The 22,765-nt window shown below is 38.7% G+C and overlaps 2 protein-coding genes across 2 annotated transcripts in view; both read left to right on the top strand.

Moving 5' to 3' along the window:
• The first annotated feature begins 325 nt into the window (after positions 1-325).
• Positions 326-12,809, top strand: pgm2 (phosphoglucomutase 2). The gene is made up of 13 exons (XM_059338155.1): positions 326-520; positions 3,362-3,529; positions 3,658-3,849; positions 6,020-6,103; positions 6,272-6,465; positions 6,738-6,927; positions 7,016-7,113; positions 7,688-7,868; positions 8,431-8,524; positions 9,974-10,103; positions 10,198-10,390; positions 11,450-11,583; positions 11,766-12,809. The coding sequence occupies exons 1-13, from the start codon at positions 446-448 to the stop codon at positions 11,866-11,868; spliced, it is 1,836 nt and encodes a 611-aa protein (XP_059194138.1). The 5' UTR covers positions 326-445; the 3' UTR covers positions 11,869-12,809.
• A 369-nt stretch (positions 12,810-13,178) lies between these two features.
• The window catches only part of tbc1d1 (TBC1 (tre-2/USP6, BUB2, cdc16) domain family, member 1), a 51,926-nt gene continuing 42,339 nt past the window's right edge, over positions 13,179-22,765 (top strand). Inside the window, exons 1-2 of the mRNA XM_059338141.1 lie at positions 13,179-13,344; positions 14,180-14,826. Coding sequence (XP_059194124.1) covers positions 14,221-14,826 — 606 coding nt within the window. The 5' untranslated portion in view covers positions 13,179-13,344; positions 14,180-14,220. The remainder of the gene's footprint in view (positions 13,345-14,179; positions 14,827-22,765) is intronic.

The following is a 22,765-nucleotide window of genomic DNA, read 5'->3' as shown; positions in this document are numbered from 1 at the left end:
AGTGTATAATTATTCATAGATTTCATCTGAAAACTTTTCCATGACCCCCAAGGGAAGCACAACTGATAATCACTGTTCTAATACACTGAGTTGCTTAAGTAAAGAGTTCCAGGAGAAAAGGTGACAGTTTTGGTAAATATCTATTAGATTTGCGAGAATAATGAAATTATTCAGATACTCAAGAGTACTTGTTGAAGTAGTCCATGAAGTCCATGTATCATCCTAAACACAACGTAATTACCACATTTGCGTCAAACCGTGAACGCACCAGATGAGAAACTCGTGACGCATTACGTCGCTCCGCCCCGAGCTGTGGACAGTCAAGTGGACGCATCCACTTCTGCTCTTTCCTTTCTGGTTGTGAAAGTGATCATTGTGAGCACTCTCACCTCGTATAACCAGAGTTAGTGAGCTGTACAGGATCCTGACTTGGTGAAGAAGGGAAATGGAGAACGGTTTGTCCAACACGGGAGACACAAAGCTGGACCAGGCTGTCAAACAGTGGCTGCAGTATGACAAGGTAACTGACAGCTAGCTGCTAGCTTAACGTACTGAGACCCAAACGTTACTGTAGTCTGACAGTTTGTTACCTGCTGGTGTTATATAACTGAGTCAGTGTTTGGTAAAGACTTCCAGTCATTACTACAGTGTGTAGGGTTGACTATAATATTAAGAAAGTAGTAACGAGAAACAGCAGTGTCAAATAAAACACTAACCGACACTACAAATGACACTAATGTTGCATCAGGTACTGTGGGAGTTTAATGCTACCAGTAGTGAAAGACGTATTCAGTATTCATTTATACATGTGCAAAAAATATCAATACTACAGTGAAAAAGTCCTGCATCCAAAATCTCACTAGCATTAATACCAAAAATTAAAGTACTACTCATTCAGGATGGCCAGTTTCAGAATAATGTATATTAAATACTGCATTATTAACCCTTAATTGGGCACTCATTGAAATACTTGCAAATTCCAAATTTCAACCCTAGAGAATATTGGAGGATATTCCATACAGCCAGAATGTGTGAAAACAAAACGTACGGACCCGGGGGAGGGGAGTAATATTTTGAGAAAAAAGTTTACGAGATTAAAGTGGCAAATCTACGAGACAAATCTGCCACTTCAAATCTCTTAAATCTGCGACTTTTTTTTTGTTGAAGTTTTTTCTCGAAATATTACCTCTCCCCCTTTTTCTAAATTTTTCATTTTTACATTGGAGTTCAAGGGCAATACATTTAATATTATTATATTATTATCATAATCGTAATTATACATAATACATAATTATCATTATAGCTGGATAGACTAAAGATAATAATGGGACCAATCTATTCAATTCAATTCTATGTTGATATACTATACATTCATTATAATGATTTTAATTCCAATTTTCAGAATTTTTGTTGCATTTTAAAGGTTTACATTTAAATTTTAATTCCTGTTTATTTCCAGGATTTCTTTTTCCAAGTTGATGATGCATGATTGATCATTTTACTAATACATAACAATTCAGTAAATATATATCTATGTATTTATTTGCTTAAAAGTTAGGGAAAGCAATATTTAAGTCAAGCCTATCAATCCCTAAATAATACTTCACTTTAACTCTATTTTTAGGTTTAGAATTTGTATTAGTAATTCAAATCTGCAAAGTGGCTGGTAACTTTATTAAAATGTGTGAAATCAGTGAAAAGATTATTTGCCTCCAACTGTAGGGGATTAAAAGTAGGAGATACTTAAGTAAAGTTCCTTAGAATGTACTAAATTATAGTATTTTTGTAAATTTGCTTTACTTACAACTGGTGCTTCATGACTAGCTTTTGAACAATTAAACTAGATTGTGCTCTGTGATCATGCTTTCTTTACAGATCTGTAATTCCTAAATAATTAAGATAAACAAATCTTGTAAAGGATAATGTAATGTCCTGGGAATTCAGAGGCAGTGTTGAGTTGGTCCCCTTCCAATAATTAGTTCTAATAAATTGAACAACAAAATGTGAAATTTCTCTGCAGGCAAGTTTCTATTAAATACAAGAACAATGAATGAATATTTACTTGTGTTAAAATGGATCAGTTCTTCTCCAAGACTTCTCCAATGGAGGTTAGCTTTTTACTTTGGAAATAAAAGAACTGTAAAATAAAAATGTAGCTTCTCAGAGTATTAGTCTATGTAGTTACTGTATCTTATGTAAATATGTAACTGTATTTTGTGTGTGCTGCCTCTTGGCCAGTACTCCCTTGAAAAAGAGGTTCTTAATCTCAATGGGATATTCCCTGGTTAAATAAAGGTTAAATAAATAAATACTGTGGGAAAAAAGTCAGAGTATTTTGTGCTGTAAAAACATAAAACAAATATAAAAGCTTCACATCGAACACAGCTCCCTCCCAGCTGTCCTCATCAAAAGGACAATAAATTTACTGCGTACAGATTGATATACTGATCAAAAGTAATTTCACAGAAAAGTGGCTCAGGTTACACGATGTTAAAGCGCACAGATATGTTACCAGACTAACATGCATCCGGTCATCTGACCAACACAAACCAAGTCATTCATGGTCTTAAAGAGACGTGGAACGGCACTAATCAGGTCACATTGGGGAAGGGACGCTGGTTCATTAGTCTTAACTTAATTGCATTAGAGCAGTCTGCTCAGTGGCCCTTTTGAATAGGAAGCATCATATGGACCCACTTGCTGTATTTGTAATTGCTATTTGTAACTAATTCTTTAGTAAAGTGTTTACTTCATTTAGAAAATCGACACATCACAATGAAATGCAACATAGCTGACAAAGTGAAGTTTGTAGGACAATCAGACACTGCACCCAATCTGAATTTGTGCAGAAATAATCAATCAATGAATTGATTGATGGAAAATGAACTATTTTTGTTTCACTTTATTAGTTTTAAGCATAGCAGACTTAAACATGAACAATGTCATTTTTTCAACCAAAAGCCTCTCAATCCAACAAAAACAAAAGAGGCAGCAATGGCGTCATTACAATCAGTTTCTCATGGTTAGGATTCTGTCAGTGTTCCGGAGGTTTTTACAGGGAGCTGAATTATCCATTTAGATCTCTTCCTCCAATATATATATATAATAAATGCTGCCATTATTTTTTTAAAGTAAGTTAAAACTTTGTTTCATAACAGACAAAAAACGTATCACATGGCAGCTTTTTAAATATTACATTAGAAGTCAAACTGATATACTGCTAATCAGATCTACAATTTGTAAGGAAGGTAAGCCTTTTTATTAATCTTATTCATTCTAAGGTAATTCAGTGTCATAGGAAAATGAAATATTGTTTTTATTCCTGTGCATAACAAAATATGGGCATGTTTTTCTTCCCTAGAACCCCAAGACTTTGTCAATGGTGCAGGACCTGGTGAAGGAAGGAGCGGTGGAGGCTCTGAGGAAATGTTTCTCCTCCAGGATGGAGTTTGGTACAGCAGGGCTGAGAGCAGCCATGGGCCCCGGCACGTCTCGTATGAATGATCTCACTATCATTCAGACCACACAGGTTGGTTAACAGAGAAACTCACATTAAGCATCAAGTCACATGCAGAGCCAGTTGTTCTCGGTTTGAAGACAATCCAGACTCTTGGTTGACTGCATAGTTCACATGTTGTTACTCTTTCCCTCTGACAGGGTTTCTGTCGCTACCTGGAGGAGAGTTTTGCTGACTTGAAGGAGCGAGGGGTGGTGATTGGGTATGATGCCCGGGCTGACCCACCCAGCGGGGGCAGCAGCAAGCGCTTCTCCAACCTGGCTGCAGCTGTGTTCATCAGCCGCGGGGTGCCGGTCCACCTCTTCTCTGACATCACCCCCACACCCTTTGTGGTAATCACTTGAACTTCTCTAATTTCCTCATTTGGGTTTTTTCGACATTGCAGCAGACACAGATGATGTAACCTCTTAGTATCATTTTACTGCTCACTACTTCTTTTTAAACCTGCTTTACCCTCTGAACCATAAGCAGTTAAAGGGGTTTTTGTTTTGCTCCTGTCAAATTTTACTCAGTGTGGCCTCTTTTTTCATTGCAGTATACAAAAACTGCACCTCTATGGAAACAGCACAATTGTTACTAAAAGTAGGAGTAGGTATTTTTGGTGTAATTTCAAGTGAGACAAGAAGAATAAAGTGATTTTGATGAAATAGCTTTTTATTCTTAGATTGAGTCTTTATTCCTTTAAGTACTGTCCAAGATAATTCGTGTAGATTATCTTCTATTTCTGGCTATGATAAATAGTGTAATTTTACAGATTTTATTTATTTATTTAAGCTTTTCAAATCCCCCGGTGGGTTGTTGGGTTGTGAAAGTTAATATCATAATTGTAGCCTAAGTTTGTGGAACAAAACTACTCTTAAAGTCAGATGAGTTTGCCTGGTGGAGTAGATGACAGCGTGACAGAAGGTAAAGGGCAAATTCCATTCAAAAAGTGCATGACCTCTTCATATACTGCAGGTTGCATAACACACATAGGATTCACCGATTATACTAGGTTAAAAACTCTCTGACCATTCACAAGAATTTGTCTGGGCTGCAGTAAGAATCTCTTGTGTGGTTAAAAGCATTTGTAAAATAGACACAAAGATTTGAACTTGACATCATGTACTTAGTGATACTTACACTTAGCCACAAACACTCCTGTAGTGGCAAAAATCGTTAAAAGGAGGAAAGATCACCGAGTCGTTGGAGTATAAGCAAAAAAGGTTTATTCTAATTTCAATTAGGAGAGCACAAGGTACAGTCAAAAAGGTCTGCACAGAGTGAATCTGCAGACAAAGAGAACTAACAGTTTTTATAGAGTTACAATGAGTGTGTGTGTATTGGTTAAGGAGGTACAGCCTTACGACCTTGAGGACTTGAGATAGCAGGCATCCTACGCAAGAACAAGAAGCAACTGTGACCTGTTATCTTAGAGGATGAAAAGGGCGGATTGTGTTCGCATGAAAATGATATAAAATTAATTGAAAGAGATATAAAGTTATGTGAAAATGTTCAGAGAGTTATGTGAAAAGGCATACGCATGGCACTTTGTCATAACACTCCAATGTGTTTTTATTCTAAAACGCTATTTTAAATCGAAAGTGATTTCTGTGAACGGAAACGTCTTAGCACTTTTTGCGAAATAATCTCCCACTATACGAGCATGCCTATACGTGCTCTGGGCATGCATTTGTGCAGTTGTAAACAGGAAGCAGATTGTCGACTCTGCAGCTGTTTGCTTAGTTGGAGAAATATACTAAGGAGGAAAAACAGCAATGGCAAAAAGTAAGAGCAGAGATCAGACTAAAACAGAATCCTGTTTTCAATCTAAAATGAGGTCGACAGCGTTTTCAAAAGTCTCCCATTTTAGGGGTTGTGTAGTAAATAGAAAACATCATCCATGTTAAAATGAAAATTTATATATGTAAATGTAACTTAACTAATTTACCTACCTACCTTTTGCAACATGACAGTTTTGGTGGAACTGGTTAGGTATGAGTGCACGTAACAACCACCTGCAACCATGAACATTTACATCTGAGGCCAGTCAGGATTACTGATAATACTATAATACTATTTTCACCTGAATTTTATGTTGTTGTCCTTATTGCTGCAAGAAGATCCACCACTAAAGTTCATGTTAAATAAGTAGGTTGGTTTATGTGAGGTAAGGTCTGTGGGCAGCACAGGAAGAGTTATATTTACAACAGATGGTGAAAAGAAAAATGCAGAATCACTTGAGTCCCTCAAAGTAATTAATGCTGGCTCACAGACTGAAGTGTCCCACACACATGGCCATTGGAATTTCACTGAAATGTCACACTGCCTCCATTTTCATAGGCAAAAACAGATTCAGCTGTTTGTTTGTTGCTAGAAATAAAATTAGAGCTATGATGTTGTCCTTCAATGACATAAGTTAGCATTTCCTTGTTTTTCACACTGTATGCTTGCAGTAAACTATATCTTAGCTATGATTTAGTATGATATTTGAGTGTAAGTGACATATTTCTCTCCCTGCAGCCTTTCACAGTTTCACACCTGGGTCTGTGTGCTGGGATCATGGTGACGGCTTCTCACAACCCCAAACAGGACAATGGATACAAGGTAACAGCTTTAACCTAATTAATCACTTACTTGCTTCTTTCCTTCCTTACTTGTTTGTTCGGTATTTATTTAATTAGTTGTTAGTTGTTGCCTCAGGCCCTGACTTTACTCCCAGTTGATAACATATATTGTTCTATGTGTCCTCTGTTGCTTACTCTGTGTCCTCAGGTGTACTGGGACAATGGAGCCCAGATTGTGTCTCCTCATGACAAAGGTATTGCCAAGGCCATAGAGGAGAACCTGGAGCCCTGGTCTGAGTCCTGGAACACAGAGGAGGCCCGGAAGAGTCCCTTGCTAAAAGATCCCTATCAGGACATTCACACACAATACTTCAAAGCCATTCAGACACACTGTCATCACAGGTGATGCATTTATAACTACCTACTGAACAGAAAATAACACATGGGGACAGAGAACATGGTTTATCTAGTTCTACATCATATTGAAGATATGATGTAGAACTAGATAAACCATGTTTAATCTGATGGTAATTATTGTTTCGTATGCATGAATCAGATGCCACTGTAGGACACACAAGGACACACACTCACACAATATGACAGAGTTTAAATGAGGTGAAACACGTGGAAATGCAAGGAAAAAAGAGTTTTGACTCCAGCTTCTTTCTTCACAGGGACATAAACAAGAGTTCAGAGGTGAAAATTGTGCATACATCTGTGCACGGAGTTGGCCATGCATTTGTCCAGTCAGCTTTCAAGGCCTTTGACCTTCACCCTCCATACGCTGTAGAGGAACAGAAAGATCCAGACCCCGAATTCCCCACGGTCAAATATCCCAATCCCGAGGAAGGAGAGGGAGTCCTGGTATGTTCTGAACATTCACATCACATGTAGTCATGTATAAAAGGTGTATTTTGGTTGAAGGTGTAGCATGTGTGTGCGTGTTTTGCAGACACTGTCGTTTGCACTGGCAGAGAAGGAGGGAGCCACTGTTGTGTTGGCAAATGACCCAGATGCTGATCGACTGGCCATCGCTGAGAAGCAGGAGAGGTTTGTGTCTATGTGTATATAGTGATTGTGTGATATTCCATTATTTAACATGTTAAAGGGATAGTTTGGACTCATTGAAGTGGGGTTGTATGAGGTTCGCCCCCAGTTCGGAGAAGTAGGCAGGAGTACCGGCAGGGAAGTTAAACAACATACTGCTGAGGATAGGAGCAAAATGTATTTAAACCACCTAAGAAAAGGACCACCTTAAATATAGTCACAGTATCTTTTTAAGTGTGCACTATATTTCAAATATTTTCACTACTTTACCTCTACCGCTTTAGGGTCAGTTGACGACCAAAGACAACTTGAGTGTTAACAAAATCCTTTTACAAGATCTAAACTGGGGTGAGGGTCGGTGAGAAACCTTGCATGAAAGAAATGGAGTACTACTAACATGTACAAGAGCATATGCTGATGTAAAAATGTCATGATGGCAGTATTTGATATTGTGTGCAAAAGTGTAGATTTTGAACTTCTTCCAACGTCATTAAAACCCTCAAACTTTCAGAGCCAAATGCTTTGAACAACACAGACTGCTGATGAATAAGGTTATATCTGTCTCTCTCTCTGTCAGCGGACAGTGGCGAGTGTTCAGTGGTAATGAGTTGGGAGCCTTGCTCGGCTGGTGGATGTTCCGCTGCTGGAAACAGCAAAACTCTGACGCGGCTGCTGTTAAAAACGTCTACATGCTGTCGAGCACCGTCTCATCCAAAATACTGCGCGCCATCGCTCTCAAGGAAGGCTTCCACTTTGAGGTAACGCTAGTCAAGTTCAAGGCTATAAATTTATTTATTTTTTCTTGCGTATCTGATCAGTATATCCTCATGCATCCAACAGTTGTGTGGTTTAATGCTGCAGGAACACCTCCTTAAAGGAATACTTCACATGCAAAATATTTATTTCTATTTCAATTAATCCCCCACGTTACCTAAGATTGTTGTAGAAAATCCTAAATCCTAAAGATCATAAATGGATGTTTTGATATAATTTTGCCGTTGTTAAATGTGGCCCCTGATTATTTCAGTTCATCAATAATTTTGGTTTTGGATTCTTTGTTCACTGTGGAAGCATGTAAGTAAAACTAAAGTTTCAAGGTTCATGAGAGTAAACAGGATGAAATATAAAATTTTACGGCTGAAGCATTCCTTTAACTGCATTTTCCAGTATATCAAATTGTCTGGTTAGGAATGGTCATAAAATGCTTTTAGCAATACTTATTTATGAGAAAATGGGGATAAACTGTGGCTAATGGATATTGACGGTTGATTGGTTATTTCAAACCCGACTTGACTGTTACTGTCACCTCTGTTTGCACAGGAAACATTGACAGGGTTCAAGTGGATGGGAAACAGAGCCAAAGACCTGTTGGACCAGGGCAAGACTGTTCTGTTTGCCTTTGAGGAGGCCATAGGTACGTGCGCGCGCGTGCACACACACACACACACACACACACACACACACACACACACACAAATGAATGTTGTCCATGGGTATAATCACAGGAAAGTGGATCCAATTAATTCTTTGTGGTTTGCTCTTGTAATGATCTCCACAATGTCACAAGACATGTTGATATGATTAGCCTAAAAGTTTTCATCTGATATAAATGTATCTACAGTGGGGTCAGTTTTAGGCCAAGGACAACTTTTAACAGAATGCATTTGGCAGCTTACAAGATCCAGACTGGCCAGAGGGCCGTTGAGAAATCTTGCTTGATGATAAAAACTGAGTGAGAATAGTATGCATAGTAACAAATGCATGACAATAATGTTAAAAACCTTTACATTTTGTTGACGACATTTAAATGAACACATGAGAAAGGGTAATGTTTCTTTAGAACAATAAATATACAGTTTTTACTGTAAACTGTCTTTATATATCTGCCAAGAAAACATGCTTTGTCCTTACTTGATCTTGCTAAATGCGTCTTTAATTGGTGGTGTCTATGGGAGGTTGTGTTCTGTTTCATGTTGGTTATTTCAACAATGACAGTAAACAATAGTTATGCTATTTGAAAATCAAAATTATGTAGTTAAATCACTTATTTTCCCTATCGCTAACCCATTGCAATACAGCTATATTATCTACTCTGACAATACGTCTCATAATACTCGACAACAATCTACACCTGGAAATGCATCACACTCAGCACTTCTCTGGCTCAATCAACCAGTGCAATTAGTATAACCAGTAAAGTAAACCAGTCTAACAATTTCCACTGTTTGGGCCAGAACTGGTGCCTTTTTTCAGAGCTCCCTTCAGCTTCTTCGAACTCTGTGGCTTCCTGTCTGACACTGCATGTAGAACCAAATATCTACTGGAGTGTATTTATACTGGTTTTCTTACTATTTTGTACAGTATTTGTTAAATGAATTCATCAATCGTTAAAATCAGAGAAAGCATTAAAATATCAGACATGTCAACTTAACAGAGAAAACTGGTCTTAGCAGTAAAACGCCATGCATTTGGTTAAAGGTCCCTTTAGGTTACATGACAGATATTCACTCAATACACACTTACAGCCTCACATACTTGACAGCATTCCCATATAACATGATTATGGTGCTGTAAATGGAATCGCATGCCTTTGCAGCACTCTCAGTAAAAGAGGCAAGTGACCCACAGCAGCTGGAGGTTAACACATATCGTCTGTGTGTGTGTGTGTGTGTGTGTGTGTGTGTGTGTGTGTGTGTGTGTGTGTGTGTGTGTGTGTGTGTGTGTGTGTGTGTGTGTGTGTGTGTGTGTGTGTGTGTGTGTGTGTGTGTGTGTGTGTGTGTGTGTGTGTGTGTGTGTGTGTGTGTGTGTGTGTGTGTGTGTGTGTGTGTGTGTGTGTGTGTGTGTGTGTGTGTGTGTGTTGCAGGGTATATGTGTAGTCCCTCTGTATTGGACAAGGATGGCGTGAGTGCTGCCGCCATAGCAGGAGAGATGATTTCCTACCTGGCCACGAAAAAAACAAACCTTTCTCAACAACTTACTGCCATCTATGAAGAGTAAGACTCACATACAGTTTATACATAATATTCATTATATATTACTAAGATGCTGCAGGATCTAACTCTGACTCGCTCTGCTCCTCTTTGCCAGGTACGGCTACCACATCACTAAGAACTCGTATTTCATCTGCCATGACCAGGATGTGATCCGCAGCTTGTTCGAGCGCCTGCGCAACTACAGTGGGCAGAAGGAATCGTATCCCACTGAATGTGGTCGCTTCTCAATCTCTGCTGTACGAGACTTGACCACCGGGTACGACAGCAACCAGTCCGACAAAAAAGCTGTAAGTGCACACAAGGAACACATGGTCACGAGCGGGACAAACCTCTGGCGATTTCTATATTTTTGTCTTGACATGCAGTTTTACAAATGTTTATATACAGCAAGAATGTTACATTGTCTACTAATAGACAGATAAACTTGAAGGTGATTATATTTCGCTGTTTTGTTCACAACTTTCCACTGAAATGTCAGTTATTGCAGGTTTAAACCTGAACTGTGGGCATTAATTAATGGAGCAGTGTGTAGGATTTAGTGGCATCTGGTGGTGAGGTTGCAGATTGCAATCAACTGAACACCCACACACCCCTTTTCCATGCATGTAGTAGAACATGGAGAGCCCATACAGTGCATTCACGGCACTAAATTCAAGCTGCCACTTCAACATATGAATGTAAAAGGCTTTCTTTCGAGCCAGTGTTGGGTTTGTCCATTCTGGGCTATAGAAACACATTGGACTCTATGAAAGAAGACCCGCTTCGTATGTAGATACAAGGCCTCATTCTAAGCTAAGAAGGACACAATCCTTAGTTTTAGGTGACTACTCACGATTAACAACACAATTAAAAATATTACACTCCATTCTGCTAAAAGATCCCCCTAAATCCTGGTCCTTTAAGTACACTAAGACTGTACAATAGCAATATATTAGCTGGTATTCATACACATGTATGTCAGCTGTATTTTACAACAATAACGCATAGTTCTTGTCCCCTTAGTTAATTGACACTAAGGGGTTGACACAGCTGAGAGTTGCCGCAGTAATGTAGTAGCGAGAGGCGTTGGACAAATTGATACAACACCATTTTTAAATTAATAAAGTATCTTTTCCTATCACAAACATTTAGGCTGATATAGACACATTTGTTGTAGGATAATATCAGTTAATAAAATATTGTAGGTTTTCCCTGACTTGCCTAGGAGTGTTTACAATAAACATAATAAGAGGAAATTTAAGAAGTACTGTAGAACTCAAGAATATAACTCTAGAATATAAAAATCAAATACATTTTTTAAAAATATACTGTTTTTCTATTCATCACTCCTTCCTGTTGTGTCCCAGGTTCTTCCCACCTCCAGGTCCAGTCAGATGATCACTTTCACCTTCTCTAACGGGGGTGTTGCCACCATGAGGACCAGTGGCACTGAACCAAAAATCAAATACTATACTGAACTCTGTGCTGCTCCTGGAAACAGGTACATCACTGTATGGATCTGAAAGGGCATTGAAAATTGTTTCATTTTTGCTTAAAAATTGACAGATTATCTAAATACTTGCAAGTTACTTTTTTTGTGGATCGCCTTATTGCTTTGCAAATGCCAACCACATTTTTTGTCATCTTCTGTTCTCCCCTTTGACTCCTTGGGTCTCTAAACAGTGACATGAAGCACCTGAAGAAGGAGTTGGATGACTTGGTTGATGCCATTATTGAAAACTTCTTTGAGCCAGAGAAGAACAAGCTGCAGCCCAAGCCGGAGTAGCACCGCTAGACAAACATTCACATACAGGACCAGTAACTAACCAGCATTTCACATCATGTCTTAACTACTCCAGAAGGGATTCTTAATTTAATACAATCACTTTAATGACAATTTTACCAATGTGTTTTCTGCCAGTCAGACCACAGATACTGTTACATACTGATGAGTATGTGTGTTTTATTTGAAACATTGGCAGAGTTAACAGCAGCCTCTCACCTCCACTTTGAGTTTGTTATTTAGCCATGCATCTGTTTTGGGGGATCCAGAACCAGTTTGACTCCCAGCAGTCACAATATGCCACAGCTACATGTTTTGGATTGAGATTACCTTTGGTGCTGGAGATTTTAAACCATGACTGTAAAATGTTGAAAGCCGCAGTCATTCCTCCTGTTTCACTGTGGTGTTCACATACACGCATTGCTTTAAGATGTATTTATGCATCCCACACTGCTACAGCATCAACTACAAGGCTGCTAATATGAAGAGTTACCAAGATTTACAAGTAAATGGGAAGTGGTAAAACTGATATTGTAACTTTAAAACTAGCTTTGTCTTTAATGGATGTTGTAAACTGCTGTCAATGTGTTAATGTGTTAATGTGTTAACGTCCTAGATAATAGCAAGCTACGACATTGAAAGTGGCAGATGAATATATTTTTAAGTTTTAAAAGCTGTCATTCCAGAGTTGCTAATTTGTAAAATGACCAAGCCTAAAAGCTTAGAGCACCACCAAGTGGAGATATTGCACATTATTTTTTTTGCACTGGGACTCTGGACACCACAATGCTGAATCTTAAACTAAGACTCTTCTGCTTCCCAGGATTTTAGTGATGTTGACAATTGTTGTGTAATTACCAACTCACCTTTCCTTATGTGCCTCATATTGAAAATGCTGTCCTGAAAATACAATTCAATAAAAAAAACAGTTTCTAACAGTACAAGTGGAGACATTGTTGAGGGTTAAAGCACATACAAACTCATCTGTGTACTTCTCTCTGACACTCACTGACATGATGCATTTCCCTCACCCTTACCCTAACCTTAACCATCACAACGAAATTTGCCTAACCTTAACCCTAACCAAAACTTTCAAACCAACCCTTAAACAGAACTTTGAAGAAGTGAGCGGCCAAATTGTCCTCACTTTACAAAAATGTCCTCCCTCTGTACATCTAATATTGGAGTTGGTCCCCACGAAGATAGATATACAAGTACTTACGCCCCACTGCGTGCGGTCACGTCGTCCCTGCATCCTCCTGGAGAGCATGCATGCAGCATGCACTTGTCATGCTCCATCTGAGTACAGAGAGGAGGGAGGTCGGATCTGCCCTATCTTCTATATTTATCTCAAACTAGAGACTGCCTGGGCTGTGTAAAGCTCTCCCTCTCTTTCTCTGTCCCTGTGTGTACGCATGTACGTAGCTCTGAAATACACTTCTCTTGGCAGCGCTTCACGCATCGGACTTCAGTGAATAGGTAAGAAGACTTTGACGACATGTGAAGAGCAGATTCAATTAATGTTAAATGAATATAAATATCTACTGTGTACCTTTTTGAATAACAAACATGTATCATGCGCGCTTTGGCGTCTGCGCAACCTCGTGCGTAAAAATAACTTGTTCCGTGCGTAAAATTACAATAACCGGTAGAAGAGGGCGGCATGTGCTGCTGCGCTCCTCGGAAATAAAATCTCATTCTAACTTCCGTCGCTGCAGCAGACCGACCTATATTTCTTGCCGCACTGTCCTAGCTGGTTTAAGTTTAGGATTTTGTTTTTATAGCAAGGTCAAATATGAGGTACGTGAGCCGCCAATGTGTTGTTTTTATTTCTCTATAATTTGAGCGTTTTGATTCCATAGCTGGTATAATCTGTTTATTATAAGCATTTTCGCCATTGCCCGCAGTAACTGTTGACGTAGTTGCTTGTTCTCATTAATTTCACATACAAATCCCAACATGTTAATCAGTGGTCACAGTGATTATAATGTCGTTTACGTTTGTTGATTATGTGTGACAGGGGAGGACAGCAGGACATGCCTCTCTCTGACACACAAGTGTGATACTTTAGCTGTCATGTATCTGTTTGTGTGTCCTTGAGACTGTAAAAGTGTAGGTCAGTGGTCAAGTCATGTGTCCAGTTGGGTAAACAAGACCAGCTGGTCATTTTATAGTACCCTCCAAATGACCCTGTGATTACTATACTGCAAGACTCAGCTGATTCACAGTGTCCTGATACTGCACTGGTGGCAAAGTAGAGCACTGTGAATTTTCCCCTTTAAGTGCCTCTGTCCTTTAACTGACTTTTTTGCAGGTAAAAGCTGAGGCAGACAGCTGCCTCCGGCGTCAGCAGCTATGGAGGGACTCTACTTTGAAGTGAAGCCCAGAAGAGATGATCCCTGCAGGCCTAGCAGCTCTGAGAAAACCCCTCCATACATAACTTCAAACCGCTCATGTCCAACACTTTCACATCTCACCTCTCACTCACCGTGTCCTCAGAAACTCTCTTCTGCTCTGAAGAGGATAGCAACATGGGGAGAAAAGGTAGAGGAAGAAGGAGAGGAGGAGGAGGTGAGATACAAACTGACATTAATCGGCTCTCTGCCGGTCCACCAACTGACCACCATGGCCATGCTGCCCTGGGTGGTGGCTGAGATCAGCAAGCCTCGGCCTGCAGAGAAGAATCTGGGTGCTGGGTCCCGGTCTGGAGGACAGCCTGACCCCTCTACCCCTACTCAGACAGTTTTTCTGTGTGTGTCAGCATCGTGGGTGCGATGTGTGACTGTTCTGAGAGAGGGAGTTGTCTGGAACCCACTGACACACACTGTGCTGTTTGAATGTCGTCCTCACCAAGTGACTAAGCTAATTCACAATAGTCAGGAGCCCAGCAGCTTCGGCTGCCTGGTCAGAGACACACCGAACTGCGCCTGCTATGTCTTCCAGTGCCAGGACAGCACCAAGGTAAGAGTGTGATTAAAGTAGATAACATGAGATTAAGCAACAGTGTCTCCGGCTTCACTAATATTATTCAGATGTATAGAAATGTATTCTACTCTAAAATAACAAAACTGAATCTCTGTGCATCAGCCAAAGTAGAGCTTAAACACATGGCACTTAATAGATGCACATAAAAAGCTCTCACTATACCCAGTGTCACTCCTTATTATGAGTCATATTATGTTGAATATCAATTAGCAGGAAAAAGCCTTGGTAACTACAAGAAAAGAGACATCTGAGACACTGCAAAAATCCCAAATCATCTTTACTCCAATGCCAGAAAAACTGATTAAATGAATGCAAAATTATTTCATAACTTGAGAGGAACAGTCTCATAACTCAGAACAGCATACTGTATGTTAAACACATTAACAAACACTGAGCTGTGTTGGGGCATCCGGCCAAAATCTTTCTATCACAATATAGGTAATTTCATATCTTGATAAAGATATATGTATATACTGTTGCATATTTTTTTCAACAAACTACACCTGAATGGTTTCCTACTGCTTTGGTGCACCAATCAGAACATAAAAATAATGTCAATATTGTCATAGCGGAGTTCTGCAGCTAGTTTTTCGACTTCCCAATAGAAACAATATACTAAAAATATAGACATTATTATATAGTTTTGATAATGTATATCATCATATTGCCTAGCATATAACATTTCATAGAGATCTGGCATGTCAGATTGGACTCTAGAGCAGAAATACAACTATAGAATGACGTGAGAGTCACATCCCAGACATCCCACTATGTGAAACTGGATCTCTCTTTGTCCCTGTGGAAGTTCATGCACACTGTGCTCTTACCTCAACAACATAAACACCAATAAATCCTCATTCAGAACACACATTCACAAACCCTGCTGACCAACAAACTCCTGACCTCTAAATCCTTTCACCTCTCCTCCACATGGCGTGCTTTGCCAGCAGCCTCCATGCACTGTAAAGTCGCAGCTGGTGTCCAAGTCAAGCCAGAGACATTTGATCATTGCATGCCATGCTAAACATACCAAAGAGTTTAAACAGTTGGCCGAATTAGGGAGATGGAGACAATGGATGATACTAAATGAAGCAAAGAAGTCCAAATACAAAATGCTCGCTTGACCTTGATCTAGAACTGTTTTTCTTGTACGTCACGAGACACATGCACACATGTCTGGGCTCACATAACAAACACCTGCATATTATATGACAACCAGCATGTACTGTGTGATGTCCTGTAAATATAACCTGTGTGTGTGTGTGTATATATATATATATATATATACATATCACTTAATCTCCTGTATGTGGTGTAAATGCGTACACGCACTGTACTGGATCATACACACACAGGCTGTTCATGTGTTGTGATGAGTGTGCAGCCACTGTGTGTGCTTGAGTGAGAGTCAAATGAGATCGCTTTACATTAACCAGGCAGGATGTAGAACCATGTTGCCATGGCGACCTCTTCCTGTGGCCCAGCTCCTGTTGTGATATGTTTTTGTTGTGGATTTTGTGTGCTTGATCTTGTGTGTGGATGCTTGTTCTCTCTCTCTCTTTTTATCGCTTTCACAAAGCGATGATGATGTCAGGCCGACCACCTGTTGCCCTCGCTCTGTCACACTGGGACACACGCTCACATACGCTCACACACACACACGTTCATCGGAGCTAATTATGTGTGCAATCTTTGGGCACTGCCAAAAGGACTTTACAAAATGAATGTTTTTTTCCTCTTGTTTATTAGATGCTGTGAGTTGTACGTTCTTTTTTGATACAATGAAGGTGCATTGAACTGCAACTAACTAGAATCAGAATCAAAACCACACCCACCCATCCAGATGTGTTAATATTTGACACAGGAAACACTAAACCACACACACATACATACAAAAAACCCCACTCTGTCAGTTTGGGGGAGGTGATGGTACATTTATTTGCATCACAATTTCATATTCAGCAAACATACAGGTGATAAAAAGAGAGCTGCAAAGGATGCAGCAAAAATTACATTTCTTTTCCTGTATCACAACAGGCACATTACAACCCCCCCTGGATATTAAATGTGACCTTTTTATCTCCTGTGTAGTTAAAGTATTTTCTGAAAGCCAATAGGCAAAGTCTCGATAAGATGAGGGCTTACTGCTTAGCTTCTCAACCAACATATTTTTTGTATGAATAAAAAAGATGAATAAGAAATGTTATACTTAATATTAGATATGAGACTTTTAGGATATTCAAGATCCAATTCACTAGATAATGGCTGTACATCGATTTGTTTTATCGATGTGGGACACAATGTCTTTTACAAGTGTTATTTGTTTGTGGTGAAAATATATATATATATTGGAAAATGTATCATTAGTGCATTTAGTTAAATCATGCGGAGGAAGATAAAACACCATCTTCAGTGTCAGGAGACAAAAACTGTCTCAGAGGGCCTGCGAGGTTTCTCCTGCTGCTCCTGGAGTGGCATCAACTAACCACTGGGTGTCACCACTGAAGCGTAAAGAGTTCACAATGTTTCAGTGTGCATATTGTGTGAATTGAGTTGTGATTGTTGCAGTGTTTTTAGCTTATTTCATTTATTTTGATGATCTTTGTACTTAACAATGTAAATATTTGTATTTGGCTTTGCTATTACTAAAACTTATCAATAACATATATAATATAATTATAATATTACGTCATATTATAAATAATATAAATATTCTGGGCGTTAACAGATGGTAATGACTAATGATTGGATATATTTCACTATCACTACCTGAACTTAGTTTATCATGATCTAATCAAAGTTTTGCCTTTTATGGTCTATTCAACTTAGTTACTTATACTCAGTCTTTTATTGCTCACTACTTTGACAATACAAAAACATCTTATCTTCATCTGTGACCACTTGTGATCATTTCATGGTGATTAAATGATGGGGGAAAAAAACAATTCCCTTTGAGATATCAACAGTAAATTGAGTAATGTGCGTAGTAATATTTTAATTACACACTATTAATCCCAATATGAGATTGTTATTTCATGTATCTGAGACAGATTGCTTGTGACAGAGTTCAGAGGAATCAGACAACTAAGTCAAAACTAATATAATATAATCCTTCTAGCTAAATTGAAACTCAAACCCACTGCTTCATATTCAGTCGATAAATATATATATTTTTTACCAAATTATTTATTTTATTACCAAAGACTGATATTTCATCCTCTACTTATAACCAAGTTTTACAAAATGGATTTTCATTGAGTCTACCACTGTATGAACAGCATATGGGTTTGACTAATCCATCATTGAAAGTATAGTTAATTAGAGCTAGTTACAGTACTTTTCCGATTATTTCAGATGAAGACACAGGAATGAGGCAGTTAATGGCAGTTGTTGGATGTTACACTGTCAAACTAATATACAATATATACTATTACCAGTTTTGCTATAAGTTTGAAACAAATAATGTAAACAATAGTTTGAAAATCAAGGGTCATTTCCCAGCTATCAGTTGCTGTGCATCCCAAGGGCATTCATTCCTGTTTGATTGGGTCTGCTCTGCTTACAGACCGGAAATACTGTTTATATTTAGTCATGCCAGCAAAAGATAATAGACAAAATCTTAATTGTCCAACGGTAAAGAGGAAACCACCCAAAAGTCTACCGCCTAAAGTTTGTCTTCCCCGGGACAGGAACTGGATCTACTCCGTTCTCCAAACTTATTGGCGGATGCAGCTGCGACAAGCTCACCACAGTTAGCAAGAATAAAGTCGGACGTTTGTGATCTGGCCTCCAAAATAAAAGCAAAACAATGTAGTCTGTTAATAAAGTCTATGATGTGATTGGAATTTTCTTACTTTGAAATTTTTGAACCGGATGTGTTGTAATTTCTTGTTGGCTAACTTGACGGTTAACCACAGGGTCCTTTCAGGGAGCAAAATCAACTTTCCAATGAAATGATATTGAAGTGTCCCACACTGTCAGAGAGAAGTCTCGGAGAAGTAATCGCTAAGATCTCGTCTTTGTAAAGTTTATGGCGGATGGGATGAAAGCACGACTCCAGCGACTCAACCTGTTCAACATCAAACAAGAACAGAAAGATGTAAGTTGAGTGTGAAAGGTGTGTCGGTGCGAGTTTGTTTAGTTTGCGTGCCATGCTAGCGTTAAGTGGACAGTTAGCTAACGTTAACCGAGGCTGTTAGCGAGCACACACGCTAGCCAAGTTAGCGCAACCTGTTGGCAGCAAAGTTACACAAATTAACTCGTTAATGTTAATGTTAAGTAAGTTACACGTCTCAAGCAGCATAGTCGGTACATGTCTAGCATAGTGTTCTTTACTCATTATAGTTTTTAGCATGAATTACATTTCCTCTATATAGCTAACCAACTGGTACACAGGCTTGTCTTTATATCAAATGTACCTGCTTTTTGACAGTTTAAATGGCAAGTCACCACTAACAGAGATTGCTGCTCTTCTTGCTGTATATGATAGCTGGCTGCTGCAGTAGTTGGTCAAGTGCCTTACCATAACTGGTCAAGAAACTATGAGTGGAAAATGTCATCACTGAATGGTTGCTGTTGGTTTGCTGCATGTAAATATTGAGGATAATTTAGATTTCTACATTTGGCAGCAGTTTGATTTAGTGGTAACGTTGCTGTATGCAGCCAAACTAAATATATCTACATCATGGACTATATAAAGATTCTTTAGTCTGGGGTCTCCTTTAGGTAATGATGAACGTTTTTCAAAATTGCTTTGAAGTTAGATGATGAGATTTCATTTGAATTGGGTTTTTATTACTGCTTGTACTGTAAATCAGGTTTGACATTGTTTATTTGCTGCAAACCATTGTGTGTTGCTGTAGTGAGGGTCAAAACAACATCTTTACATCATCGCTGCTACTGGCTATATATATTTGAAAGTAAAGTCTTTTAGAGAGATAAATATGGCTTGGCAATAGAAACAAAATCTTTTATCCCGACAAAGGTCATTTCATATATCCATTACGAAATATAGTACATGTTTTTGGGTAAGTGAATAGATAACTAGTCTAAATGATATAACCACATGGTAAAGCACTTATTAACTTATTGTAAGTCGCTTTGGACAAAAGCGTCAGGTAAATGACATGTAATGTAATGTAATGTAAAGCCTATTTTTGTGTAATCCATACTATTTTAGCAGAACCTCACCTCTGATTCGCTCCAGCTTCACTCACTCAAGTGCAAATATCAGAATGTAAAACATCAACCAAAAATTGTAAATATTGCAGAATACTGGAAATATTGTAACACAGTTCAGTTTATCATTTTGAGACATGGAGATGAAAATTATTTAAGAAAAATATATATTATAGTAATATAAATCATCATATCACCCAGCCCTAATTGGAGATGAAATAAATATTTGATACATTTATTAGTATATATCAACAGAAAATTTAACTTTAATTATTCAATTATTAATGAATAATTAAACGATTTTTTAAAGCAAATTGGCAAAAAAAATTAAAAGTCCGTTTATAAGCAAATTGGCAAACTCACATCTTTAAAATATATTTTCTAGCCAAAAGATTAATTATTGATTTGAGAAAATGATGTGCAAATTAATCAATAATGAAAATAAGCATTCATTCATTTCTGACCAGTTGGCACAGTTTCATTTCTAATAAAGAAACCTGCTCAGTGCATTATCCTCCTGGCTCACGCTGTTGCTAAACATTGGTTTTGAAACTGTAAAGTAATAATTTTTTATTGAATATGGCATTTTTCTCAGCTGGATGTTGTTAAAGCTCCCAGTTCAGTTAATCAGTGGCTTACTGACTGTCAACTCCTCTATAAAGTTGAGTACATGAAAATCCAGTCTGCTTAGCTGTTGTAAACACAAGCCAAATGTCGGTGTATGTGAGTGTGTGAGTGAGTCATGGAGATATCACCTCCAGAGCCATTGTGCTTCTGCCAGGACTTCACTCCTGAAAGAGGAGGCAAGTTGTTTCCTACGCCAAATTAGTCACATAGTCTGTCTCGAGTTTGCACTTCAGCAGTTTCTCAGTCATGGATGGTTTCACACACATGTCACCTTAAAGCCTTGTCCGGGAGTGGGACTGACCATCACCATTTGAACTGCAGAATATTAGGGAGTGTGATTCACTGCAACATAGTTTGAGCTGTGATGGAAAACTATCTTGGAGGTTGGGATGCTAATCAGTAATATTTACTTGGTATGAATGAAAGATGTTGCTTGACGGAAGTTCTCCATCATTTTCAGAATGACTTGATTAAAAAACTGACCGAACTTCCCCAGATTAAACATCTGCCTTCTGTTTTAACTAAGAAAGTACCATAGGCAGCATTTAATTTTGACAAAAAATGTACTTTCCAAAGTGATTGAGGTTAATGATTACCCAAATTGTTTGAGAGAGTGTAGTGCTTGGAATCCCCTTTGTCCTCCTCAGCCATACCCTCTTCTTGTAATCCCTTTGGTCTCACATGTTTTCCCCTCCGTCTAATGTGATACAGTCTTTGCACTGTTGTAAAAACAAGCCTGTAAACTTGAGGCACCTTCCTGTCGTTATATAACTGCAGTCTGTCCTTGTCAGTTGTCAGTCTGCTTTTTGTCTATTTGTCTAGCAATCTGTATGTCACATTGTTCATTCAATGTTTTTCTTGCCTCACTTGTCATCCTGTAAGTCTTACAGCTACACCTAACAATCTTCTTAGATGAGAACATTGGGGTTATTTATGAGCCTCGCTGACCTCATTCTTAGCCAGGAGTTCCTTCTGACTCAGCACAGCATTTTGACAACAAGCCCCTTCATTGTGTCCCAGCTATCACTTTTGAATGTGTTCGTTATCTTTGCCTCGCTTGTCTTTGTACTGTGAAGTGGCTCCTTAATCCCAAAAGAGTGATGTCAATGTGTTGGACTCTTGTGGCTAACCATTCAGTTTCCCAGTGGCACTTCCTGCTACACGGCTGTCCCCCACTCATCAAATCTTTTCCCCATTTCTTTCTTTCTTTTGCTTCACTTTCTGTTAGTGGGGCTTTTCGTACTTTGAACTTCTGTGAGCTCTGGCTTCGCTCCACAAAGCACAAGACCCAGGCACATGACCATGGGAAGTGCAGAATGGGACTTTTTGCTGGCTCGTCATCGTTGTTGTTGATTTTTCTAGGCTGGCTGGTGTCAGTGTGTTTTCAGTAACATTCCTCCTGACATTTCTAGTCAGGCTTATAAGTAAAGTACCCTTTGTCCATATTTTACTTATTTATTATTTAATACTTATCATTTAGGGACTTTAAATCTACATACTGAGTTACTTTTAAATTTCAAAGTTGATGATTCTATAAATTATTTATGTTCAGGTAGAAAATGGAGTTGCATTATTTTGTTTTAGCTTTTTTCTTTTTCTTTTGGCATTTGGCAAAGCTACATGTCGTGTCAGCCTTCTGCCAATCTTGGAATCCATGAGCTATTGGTCTGATGAAGTTTCAGCCTCTGGGGATGGCAACCAATATCTCTGGGGTTCTGGTGTAGCCAGTAGATATCTGGGCCAGTTCTTCCTCTTCCATTCTACCTCTTCCTCTTTTTGTAGTTTCGGCTAACGTATTTAGAAAGCTAAGTCATCATCAGAAATTAGGTAATTGGTTCCAAGATTGGATTTTTGACAGACTGTTTACCTGCATTCAACTAAGGCCTGCTTAAATATGATTGGTAAATTCTACTGGCACTGCAAAGGAAACCCAGAATGCTTCCAATACCAAAATCTTGTCATTTTGTCTACAGATACTGCATTCACGTGCAGTTATCGATTCTTAGAAATGATCAGCTGTTTAATAACTGTGGGACCCATGGCTGTACTGGGGCCCTTCAGTCTTGGGAGAGCAAAACTAGATATTTTAGAAAGTCTAGAAAGAGAGAAG

This window comes from Centropristis striata, chromosome 1, assembly GCF_030273125.1.
Source record: "Centropristis striata isolate RG_2023a ecotype Rhode Island chromosome 1, C.striata_1.0, whole genome shotgun sequence".
NCBI classification, from domain to species: domain Eukaryota; kingdom Metazoa; phylum Chordata; class Actinopteri; order Perciformes; family Serranidae; genus Centropristis; species Centropristis striata.
The sequence above is the reverse complement of the archived record's forward strand: the minus strand, read 5'-3'. Positions and strand labels throughout refer to the sequence as shown.